Here is a 12445-nt window from a genome sequence, read left to right on the forward strand (position 1 = left end):
AGAAGCCTTCCAGAAACCAACAGAAGAAAAGGCTAGCTATTTCCATTGTCTAGCCATAGCTGAAAACAACGGAAGTCACAAGCTCTATATTAAGCTGATTTTAAACAGTACGTTTGAAGCTGGGTAAGAATATTGATTTTCCCTATCCTACCTATTTTCCTGAAGAAGAAAGTCCCAAAAATAAGAGATCTCCGGGGGGGGGGAAGAGGAGGGGGTTTCTAATCCCTCCTTTTGGGTATTGGAAGTGGTGAAACTTACCCTTTAGAAAGGAAAAAAAAGACTAGAAAGATCTGAAAAATGAGCAAATGCTGACACCTACTGGTGGGTGAGGATTTTTGTCTCTGACCTTCAAAGTTCTTAAGTACAGCTGTGTAAAGTGAGACTAACAAAACCGGAAGCAATGAATACTTCACAAGAGGAAATATATGACAAGCAGCAACCATTTCAAAGGACAATGATTTTAAACTACAAAGAAATACAGAACAACTTTGAGAGTATGAATCAACTTATCTCCAATTTAATTTCACTCCAAGAAATTTCTCAGGAAAATACAGCAGAGATGACTGAACATAATTCTGAGGATAGAGATAGAACCGTATAAAATAAAAAAATCATGATTTAATTCAAGTGGGAGATATTTTAATGCGTCCAAGCAATTTTGAAGATAAGAAAAAGAATGAGAAAAAATACTTTACAGAGAAACGAATGATGCAGCAAAATACACTGATTAAGAAAGGCAATGGCCAGAGAAAAAAGATTAAAATGGAAACCAAGAAAATAGATGATGGGACCTATCAGAGAGAATACTTAAAAAAGAAACATTTGTTTGAATATGGCTAAAGAAATGGAAAAACTTTGAAATATACTACTTCCGTCGCGATCTAAAGACATTCTTATTTGAACAAGCCGGCCTGGCCTGATGGGGGATGGGTGGGGTCTTTTACTGTTATTTTAATATTTGTATTTACTGTTTTTAGTTGGGCATATATTTAATCCTTTTTAACTTTTGTATTTCTGTATTTCTTATGCTTGCCCTGTTCACCGCCCCGAGTCCTTTGGGAGAAGGGCGGTATATAAATAAAATTATTATTATTATTATTATTATTATTATTATTATTATTATTATTATTATTATTATTATTATTATTATTATTATTATTATTATTATTATTATTTTAGAGGGATGAATTTTTTAACTAATACAATATGTTTTTTCTTTTTTGTAAAAAAAAAGCTGAAATGATTTAAAGTAAACGTTTTAGTTATTTAAATGTGACGATAAGCATTAAAAATGTGTTTTGAATTAGAGTTAAAGGATTAGATTATTAGATCTATTGAATGGAATGCTTAAAGTTTAAATAGATTAAATATATTCTCAGCTATGGTTAAAAAGAATAAGAAATTGAGGGAATAAATATATATTAAGTTAGAAGGGATCCATATTTTAAGTAGTATGTTATTTTTTGTATTTCATTGCTTTTGTCTTTTTTTCCCTCTTTCTTCTTTTTCTTCTCTTTTTTTCCTCTTTCTTTTCTCTTTCTACTTTTTTAATCTATTGCTTAAGAAATATAAAACTATGAGAGGGCTTATATGGAAAAAATAGAATTAAATCCACCAATGTAAATGTAATTAATTGTTGAGAAAACTGTCACTAGTAAGAATATTTAGAATTTGGGGGGAGAAATAAACTGAAATAAGCACGGTAACAGGATGATAAGGCAACTAAAATGATTAATAGGAATATTGGAAAAACTATGTATATACTTAATTGTTGTTTATCAAAATAATGAGAATTGTTTTAATCTAATGTTTGCAAAGGATACTTTGGGGAAAGGGGAAATCAACTGAAATTAACATATGGAATATAGATTATAGAAATCAATTGTTAAAGATTGTTTTATAAATGTTACCCAGACAACACATTGTTTACTAATTACTGAATGATTTATGTTCTGTTAAAAAAAACAATAAAATATATACAAGGACATGGCAGCTGGGCAGCAGGGACAAGACTCCACCCTCGCGCCCCATCGCGCGCAGATGATGCTGCAGGGCGCAGGCAGAGGACGTGGCTGCCATGGTGTTGCAGGGCCACCTGGGCAATCTGCGGCGGGCCATGGAGGCAGTGGGTGGCCCTGCGGGCGGACAGGGAGGAGCGGGGGTAGAATCGGGGGAGGCAGGAGGGTGGGGCAGTTTTTAGGCACTTGATCTCTAAAAGGTTCGTCATCACTGTCCTAGGCCATTACATACATATTGTTTATTGTTATAAGGACATGTGCTGGAAGATACTAGTACTGTGTAAATTGGTTATCTATTAGATAAGATGCTAGATTCAAGCCTTTGATTTTTCAGTAAGTGATACAGAGCTATTGAAATGTTTAGATAAACAATTTAAAGACAAAGACTCTAGGCAAACCCAATAAGGAGGGATGCTGAAAACTATAAGTGATGAGAAAATTGTGAAGTTAGTTGGTGAACCAAGGTATCTTCTAAAGATCACTGCTATAGTAGAAGAGACAACTATAAACAACTACAAGCAAATAGCACTAACTACAAGTGGCCTTCAAAAGTGTCCCATGGATTCATGACATGCAATGATTAAGTGTGATGGATTAAAGTCCCAATATACAACCAGCTTATGGACAGGTAAGGCAGCCATCAAAACTAAAGTACCGGTAATATGTTTAGATATAAAATGTTCATTATGTACCAAAAAGAAAAACAGCCTAAAAAGTTTTAGATCAGTGAGAACTGTGGCATGGCCAAATTTCAGGAAATTCTCATGGTCTCCATCTTATATTCTTTTGCTATGGGATTAGTATCCCAAAGTATAGTGACCTGAGTAAGTGAATAAATAACCAAGAAAAATAGCATTTCAAATTAAGCCTGGAAGAACATTGCCCATAGGGTCGCGATGGGTCGGACACGACTTCGCAACTAACAACAACAACAAATAGCTTTGTTCATGTTTTTCCCCTATCAATAACTTATCCTTATCATGAACAGCTTTATTCATGTTTTCCCCCTATCAGTAACATTTGCTTAAAAGGTAAACATTAGCAGTGCACATTTTCAGGCAGGGGGAAACAATATATATTCTGAATAAGATCATACAACAAAGGATAGATGTCAATTTTCCTTGAGCCAACAGCCCCCAGTTTGCCAGAGATTCTTAGACATTTGTGCTGTTTCTCTTCCAAAATATTCTGAACTTGGCAATTCTTTTTTTTAAGGCATTTTTCCCCAGAAACCAGAACTAAATGCTAGTTTCTGGCAAAAATGTAATTTCAGTTATGTGGCTGTAATGTTGGCTGGCTGCTGAGCATCCAAATAAAGTCATATGATGCAAGGGGGGGATCAGAATTTCGAATCCAGGTCATAAATAACTTTTGATGGGTCTATCAAAACTTTGAACAATTGCTAAGTAACCAGTCAGACATTGAAGGCTACCTGTATAAAAGAGCAGACATATATTGTAATTCTACATATTGGCCAGGACTAGTCTAGTTACAATTGGGATTCAGCAGAATTTAATGTATAACTCCAACTTGAGCTATATTTCAAATTTAATGTAATTATTAATTCCACAGGATTTTGGTACTTTAGATATACATTTCTTTTAATACATGTTGTGAGTCCTGTGCATTTAATAAAAAGTTTTAATGGAGAAACAAAGCAAAAATTGTACCTGTACACATTGGTTATTGCTATCTGCAATTAATATTTTTCCATTTGAGGATGCAGCTACTCCCTGAAGGTTTGTAAATTCCCCTTTGTTTCTCCCTTTGGTACCTAAAACAAAACAAAACAGAAAAGATAGCCCAAAATTTCTGTTGCCAAGTGAGACAGTTGTTAAGTGAACTTTACTCTATTTTATGATCTTTCTTGAATCACTGCAGTTGTTAAGTTAATAACATGGTTAAGTGAATCTGACTTTGTCAGAAGATTGCAAAAGGTGATCCCAGGACACTGCAACCGTCATAAATATGAGTCAGTTGCCAAGCATCTGAATTTTGATCACATGACCACAGGGATTCTGCAATGGTCATAAGTGTGAAAAATTGTTGTAAGTCATGTAAATCACTTATGTGTAATAATGTAGTAAGTGATGTATATTCAAAGCCTTTTTCAGTGCCAATGTAACTTTGAATGGTCACTAAATGAACTGTTGTAAGTTGAGGACTACCTGTACCACATCAGAGCCTCTAATGTCATCCCATCTCTAATATTTTCTCTACTCCAACAACTAAGTTCCTATGTATTTGTGTGCATTTGTAAGATCTGGAAAAAGCATTCTAGGAGGCTACTACAATGGGAAGTTATATGACGGAAAAGTCATTATAAAAAATGTAAAAAAAATGCAGGTGGTCCTAGCTTAACAACTCCTTGTCCAGCAAACATTCAAACTTACAAAGGTGCTTAAAGAATGGTACTTATAGCCATACAGTGATGTGCAGTCATGTGATTATAGTCTGGGCGCATTGCAGGGTCCTGTGATCACATGATTATCATTTGCAATCTTCTTTGTTGGCCTGCTGCACGCAAAGTCAATGGGGGAGCCGGCAGGAAATTGCAAATATTGATCACATCATGTCCGCCTTTAATGACCAGTGGTGATTCACTTAACAGAAACCAGAATTGTCAGAATTTCTGTCACTAAGTGGCACAGTCATGTGACATTGTGCTTTACAACTATATAACTTAGTGATGGAAATTCTGGTCCCAGCTGCCATTGTTAAGTGAGGACAATCTATACCAGGGGTAGGGAACCTTGGCTCTTTTATGATGTGCATGGCTGGTTCAGGAATTCTGAGTAGTGAAGTGCACAAGTCATAAAAGAGCCAAGGTTCCCTACCCTGATCTATACTGAAATCTCTCCAAGGCTTCCCAAATGCCATACTATTATTCCTTTCTTTCATTAAAAATGCATCTTTCTGAAGTTGTAATGATAGCTTGTTGGCAATTCTGCAACTAACTGCTCTTTTCATGGTTGCTACGTAGGCTGGTTGTAAAGGGCAAAGCACACATATTAAGTAATGTATATTTAAAGAGATACGTAAATTTCAGGAATAGGATGCTAAAATTATTTTATATATAAAAGTTATATGCAAAATTATATAACGGTTTACTTGAGCTCAGAACAAAAAGTGGTAAGGCAAGAATTCTTGCCAAAGAATTTGTGGACCACCTAAAAGGCCTGGAAAACTGCAGTAAAGGAAATATAAACATTGTTATAATTTCACTAAATTTGAGCAGCAACATACACTGATCTAGCTTCAGGAACAAATTATATCACGAGAGGAATCATACTCAGAATTAATCATTACCTGATGCAAAACACTTATGTGGAACTTCCCAAGAGAAATGAAAGGAGAAAGACTGTTTACAATGGAGAACTAGCAAGGAAATCCTTCTAACAAGACAAAGTCCTTACAAGTCTAAAATAATAATATGAACACTGTTTGCAGCTATAAGCAGCAGCAGTCCATGAAAATTTAAAATAGGCACTCCTTACCTACTCGGAAGATTAGATCATCTTCAATGGGGTTCTCTTTCCTTTTGCCAGTGCTGTACATACTAGCTGGTCTCTTTACAGCTTTCTGTTTCACATGGCCGCTGCCAGGAGACTTAACACGTCTCTTAACTCCTTCAGTAGTAGGAGATACATCTGCTGACCTAATTACTTTGAGTTTGAATGGGCTGCCTTTAATATGTTGATCGTACAGTCTCAAAGACAGAATAAAGTCCCCTTCTTTCTGGACAGTGTATAGAAATTCGTAAGTGCCATTCTTATTGTCCAGTATCTCTCCATCTGCCACACTGCCATCAGGTGTGCTCAGCTCAGCTGTGAGATAAGCATTTCCAGTTTTACAGAGCTCACCATCTTTGTCCTTGGTTGTGATGGTGACTGACATTGGCTGCCCTATCACAGTCTGCTTAAGTCCTTCACCTGTGGCCACTGTTTCAGAAGCCACTGCATTTGTGGTTAAAATAGTGCCAAGATTATGAATGCATTTCTTCAATCCTTCTGTTTCTACTATGAAATCCAGTTGATCGTTTTCACGGGGCTGAAGAGGGAATTCCTGGTCCGCCAGTTCATTTAGCTTGTCACTCATCTGCTTTTTGACAAGTAACACTTCTGTTTCAGTTCCATGACTGAGTGCTTGGGCGGTAAAATTGCTACAGCTCTTAATATTTTCTTGTCCCTCCAATAAAGTATCAAGCTGATTCTGCAAGACCTTGATAAAAGCAAATGCTATGGTAATGTCATTGAAGTTCCAAGTAATAAAACAAAAAGCACTTCTATCGGCAAGTTTTAGTATCTCAGGGAAATATCTAATAGTGCAAAACTGAATAAAATCACATCATATTTGTTGGAGTCAACATAAAAGCACACAGAATAACATTGCCCCAAAATGTCTCTATTGCAGCAAGGTTAAAATAAAGAGTTCCCAAAAAATAGCAACCAACCAATTTGGAAACGACTTGTTCAGCATTCATATGCTTTTTAGCCACTTAGGGGGAAAAATGAGATTTTTGAGCAATTTTGCCTTATAGACATAATTACTTTTATGTCTGAACCCAGGAAAAGTCAGTTCCAGCCCATAATATACAAGACACAAAAGCCAACAAGTCAAACATACATTCAAACAACTTTTAAGAGTTACATCTTCTTTGGTGCAATGTGTTTTATAGCATTTCTGCATATTTATAACGAAAGTCTGTTGAGCAATGCAAATGTTTCTTTATATTCCATGAATTGAAAATATGTTAAATTAAATTTATGCAGTTAGTCAGAACTCTACATCTAACTAAAAGTTCCATATGCAAGCAAGAGTTAAAATTTAAGTGGCAGCAGGAATGCACATCAAAGAAAGTATTTTTAAATAAACGTTAGCATTCTTTCTTTCAACATGTACTAACCCCCTTTTTAAGTAGATGGGAAAGATTTGACTCTACAATACAATACAATTTTACAATAACTGTAAAATGTCTAGTTACACGTTGTTATATTTTAATGCATATTAAGGACTGAAAGTACAGGCAAAATATTGTTCTAATGGTCAAGACCTGTTGCTTATTTATTATCATTTTTGTCTTCCAAATAATTATAAAACACATTCAGGTTTTATTTTTTGTGATATAATGCACTGTATCTAATGAAATCAGATAAACTACTGGGTGTAAAAGTTTTAATTTTTTGTTTTCAAAATTATCAGCAACATACACCCTGAAAATTCAACAAAAATATTCATTTAAGACCATCTCCAATTACAGCTTCTTTCAACGTATATTAGAACAATGTTTCTGAAGCTGTTTATTTGTACGAGACACTAGATTTTACGTAATGACGAACTGAAAAATTTCACTAGTATTGCTATTTTATGACACATTTATATTTTCTATGGTTTCCTTCATTAAAGGAAATATGAATTTCAGTCATTTTTCCTAACGATATAATACAGTCATTAAAAACTGAGAAATATTTTAATGATGAAAACAGAGCTCTTACTTTATGTTTAAGGCCATAATTCACTTCCAGTTCCATAAGCAACACGCTCTTGCGAACATTTAACGTCTTCTGGAGTTCATCAAAAGTGGAATGAATTTCATCTACAATGCTGGTCTTTTGGTTGGTCAGTTGATGGATAATTTCAGATATGAAGTGCAATGCAGTATCTATCTCTGGAAGCCTATTAAAAACAAGCAGTTAACATTTCAAATATCAATGCTACAACATCCCTTCAACATTCATAAGACATATCATTACACAATTATTAAACTTTGAATAATACTCATAATGAGCCTACACACATAGTGCCAAGTCATAGTTCAATGTTATGTTTGAATGCAATGTATAGGCAGTCCTTGACTTACAACAGTTCATTTAGTGGGCTTCCAGTTTGCCGAGGCAGCCGCCATGGACGTTTGGAAGGCAAGCTCCTTCTTCCGCGTTCAGTTTCGCTTCACTGGGGGACCTTGGAAAGGGTCGAAAGTCACCCTCTAGGGGCAACCAGCAAGGAGGATACCCCCATTGGATCGCGGTAGCTCTTCCACTTGTTCCAGGGCAGCCCTCCAAACCGGCGGACGAAAGACCAGCCACAGCAATATGGCTCGTCACTAGGCTGCAGACAGCCAAAGTCACACCACCAGGCAATTTTAAAGCAGCGTGGATGAGATCTACTTCTCTTAAATCCTAACTATTTTCTGTACCTGCATAAGCTGCCTTAAGTCCTTTCCCCACTGTGGAGAGGGGAGATTTTACCCCTCCCTCTAGAAATGGCGGCAACTGACTATCCAGGGGAGTTTAAAACGTTGAAAGAATAACTTGATCCTAATTGGAATTGTATTTTTTAAAGTTTGTGGACTAAAAAATTTTCTATGCTTATTGAAGATTGCGGTTTTTACTTATAGGAAAGAAGCAAAACTGAAAAGCTTATATAAAAACTTCGGATTTAAAAGAAAACTTTTAAGGGTAGGGGTGACATATTTTGGCTAAACCTGATACTACAATTTGTTATTGTTGAAAAGAGACTTGCCCAGTAGCCCAGACAATAAGACTTATGCAACCTTGAACATCAGCTGAGAGAAGCCTAGCTGTATTCCGTATTCAGTGACAAAAACTTTTCCCCCCCGATTGTCTGATTGTAAAGCTTTTAACCTAATACAGGGCTTTTCAACCTTTTCATCCATTGTACCACTTTTAGGATATGGCAACATCCGAGTACCACCAGTCGCCTAGAAAGGTGTCAAAAACTTGACCAAAAAAAAGGAAAAAAGTGATGAAGTACAGGTAGTCCTCGACTTACAACAGTTGGCTTAGTGACTGTTTGAAGTTACTATGACACTGAAAAAAATGCCCCCCAAGCCACAGCCGAGCAAGACACCTGCCTGCCCACCCGGTGGTGCTCTTCCTCCTGTCTGAGGTTTTCATTGTTGTGAGCATTTCTGTTGAGGATTGGCAGTGGGGGTGGGGAGGTGTTTGGTTTTTATTCCCCCCGTCTGCTGGGTGGTTGCAGCAGGTTTTGGTCACTTCACAAGACCCTGGGACACTGTGACCATCATAAATATGAATCAGATGCCAAGCATCTGAATGTAAATCACAAGACCCTGGAGATGCTGCAACATTCCAGCTGATGGGCAGTTCTGGGCTCAGAAGTGCCAGGATCAGTGCCAAGCTCCAGCTGGAGCCTGGCACTGATCCTGGCGCTTCCGCTGAGCCCTGACATCCCTGCAGCTCCAGCCATCTCTCGCTCAGGCTTGTGCGGTGCTGCCATTCCCCTCCCCCACTACTTTTCTAGGATGGTCGTGTAACACCTGCCAGGTGCCAATGTACTATAGGTGGTACCCATACCACTGGTTGAAAAGCCCTGACCTAATACATCACTAAGAAAATATGGATGCTTGTCAACTGGTTCATACTTATGACCATTGCTTTGTCCCAAGGTTATGTGATCATCTTTTGCTACCTTTTGACAAGCAAAATCAATGGGGAAGCCAGATCCACTTAACAGTTGTGTTACTAATTTATCTGTAGTGATTCATTTAACAATTGTGGCAAGAAAGGTTGTAAAATGGAGCAAAATTCACTTAACAAATATCTCACTTAACAGAAATTTTGGGCTCAATTATGGTCATAAGTCGAGGACTACCTATATTACAGATTTGACCTTAGATGTTTGCTTCTCCATTCTTTCTAATAAGAACATTTAATCTTTTCCCATGAATAATATATAATAGTTATCAATAAATAGATATAAATGTAGATTGGATGCTGACTTTTCCAATGTCAAAAGCTGTAAACAAATATTCACTGGATTTACAGATCATTCTAAAGCAGAATGTGTTTGATTATACCTTAGTACTTTGTATGAACCCAGTAAAACTATAAACATTGAGTAAACTGTAGCTGAGAGCAAAATGTGAAACATATACAAACTTGGTGATCTTCAGGGCTATGCTAATTTATATACACATGTGGTTTTTAAAATTTTGTTAGCATTATAGTTTTCAGACAATACAAATATTGTCAATTGTAAAGGAATCTTGAACTATTTCACTTGCAATTGTAAGCTAGAATTCATTAAAATTCCCATTTAACTTAGAACAAGCAGCATCCTTGTGCTCAATGCATAATTGATTCCACTTGCCCCTTCCTTTCAGCATGGGCATTAAACAAAAACAGACAGTTCTGCCTGTGACATATCATTTACAAGGAACTAAGAAATCTGGTTTGTCCTCCCATATCAAACCATCTGGGTTTGTTTAACTATTCGTACTAACAGGAACCCAATGGAATAACTATGAAGCAAACAACAGCATGCTGCTCATTCCCAATGAGCCAAAATCCTGAAAACGTCTGGTCTATAATTACATCTAGAGGTGGCCAATAAATTTTACAATATGTTGGCTTGTTTATTCTTCTGCATTTTTTGCCACTAACTTTTAAATTAGGGGCCCAAAAATCCACCTATCAGTTTTTCTTACATGGGCCCTGATAGATAGGATCAAAGGTTTGGTTCTTTTTTTGCATTTTTCTACCTGTAAATTACTATTTCTGGACCAAGTCTTGCCTTCTTCCACCTAGTTTTAGAATACGCACCTCGAAGTTTGATAGAACCCTTCAGTCAACTAAATTTATTCAATCCTATTTTAAACTGCAATTAGAAAATTTGGGTAGATGGGATAACCCTAAGAATTTTTAAAAAAAAAAAACTTTTTAAAAAACTTAGCTTGTCATTATATGAATACTACCAATGTCTTCTAAGCATTTACTTGACTATTCTCTAAACAAGGAAAAGAAGAATAAGTATAATAAATCCAGGCTGGTATTTTAAATTTTCAACAAAGAAAAAGATTACTATTGCACTTTATAAACATTCTAAATCTTCATGGAAGTGAAAAGACCACGAAGTAAAAGGACTTGTACATTCTCTCAAGAAAGCACAAGCAACATTTTCAAACGGTCATAAATAATGTTCTGTTTTTATGTTTCAGAAAAGACATGTCCAACATGATGCTCCTTAGATATGTGAGTCAAACTTTTAGAATTCCCAGACACACAGGCTCTGGAAAGTATAACCCTTACTCATCTGGAAGGTTCCAAGCTGAATAAATTACCCTAACATGCAATTCTATAACCAGGAAATGTTTCATAGTTTCACCTTTTGTTCACAGCATCTAACTGTGTTTGAAGAGAAGCCTTGTGTTGTTCTACTACATCCTTAAGAGGGACTGTTGGATGTTCTGCATGTTCTCCTACTGTACATTCCTGGCACATGGCTGTCTCACAGGATTGACAGTAAAACTCCATCAGCTGATTAAAAATAAATAAACGTATTCTTATTAGAATGCCAGTGTTTAGGTTTCTAATTCTTTAAATGATACATTTCAATGAAAATTTATTTTAAATCGAAGACATGTAATATTTTTCTAGCAAAGGGCTGCACTTGAATTCTGAGGAAAGGATCAGCCAGGAACACTCAAAAAAGCGGAGCCTGAAAAAAAGTAAACCGAATTAGTTTTAATATTACATTTACAATTTAATTATGTAAATAAAATTCCCAATGTGTGTAATCTTTTCTCCCTTCTGTTACACTGGGCAATATTTGGAACAGCTTTGATGTCAACAGCCAAAAGTGGATGGAGGAAACTACATGAGGTATACCCAGGCTGTATACTTTTGCTTTAACTTGATCATTAATCTTTACTGACTATTTAGTTAAATCCAAAGTGATTTCCTTTTTTCCTTCTGAAGCAAGTAAAGCATCTTCTGGAGAAGATTAATCATGTAATAGATTCTAGTCTATAGACCTTAACCCTAGTTCTAGATATACTACATATTCAAAGCTTTTGAAAATGAAATTTCATTTTTCAATCATTTTCCACACTATAACCCATAAATACCCTATTACTGGGGTCCCCAATATATGGGCCGCAGCCCACTATCAGGCCATGGCCTCTTGGGCAGTGGTCCGCATAAATGGCTGACCACTTATGCTAGCACCCGTGACCCCGTTTGCGAATACACGGGATCGCTAGCGCCAGGTGCATGTGTGCGGCCCGTTTGCGCATGTGCGAACAGGGCCGCTAGCGCCGGGCGGATGTGTGCTGCCTGTTTGCGCCTGCGCAAATGGGGCCACTAGTGTAGCCCCATTTGCATACGCGTGTGTGCAGCAATTTGGAAGCTGCTCTCCTTCCCTTGGGGCCGTGAGCCTGGAAAGGTTGGAGACCGCTGCTTTATTAAGAGGAGTTTTTCCTCTGCCTTCAAGTTTGTCATGACTCTAATGACTGCCTGTAAAAATCTAGGCAATTTTCTTGGCAACATTTTACAGAAGTGGTTTGCCTTGGCCTCGTTCCTAGGCTAAAAGTTATCCAGCTATCTCAGACATGTCAAACTACCGGCCCGTCGGCCGGATGCATTACGCCAAAGCCACCCCCACCC

At 36.9% G+C, this 12445-nt stretch overlaps 1 protein-coding gene across 7 annotated transcripts in view; it reads right to left on the reverse strand.

Annotated features, from left to right (window-relative positions):
* The window catches only part of TRIM2 (tripartite motif containing 2), a 65285-nt gene that overhangs the window by 15291 nt on the left and 37549 nt on the right, over positions 1-12445 (reverse strand). For all 7 annotated transcript variants that reach the window (XM_081332949.1, XM_081332946.1, XM_081332948.1 and 4 more), the window contains 4 exons: positions 11166-11317; positions 7514-7694; positions 5516-6239; positions 3689-3792 (listed from right to left, as the gene is read on the reverse strand). In XM_081332949.1, coding sequence (XP_081189075.1) covers positions 3689-3792; positions 5516-6239; positions 7514-7694; positions 11166-11317 — 1161 coding nt within the window. The remainder of the gene's footprint in view (positions 1-3688; positions 3793-5515; positions 6240-7513; positions 7695-11165; positions 11318-12445) is intronic.

The sequence above is a fragment of the Vipera berus genome (assembly GCF_964194415.1).
Source record: "Vipera berus genome assembly, chromosome: 7".
In the NCBI taxonomy this organism is placed as follows: Eukaryota; Metazoa; Chordata; class Lepidosauria; order Squamata; family Viperidae; genus Vipera; species Vipera berus.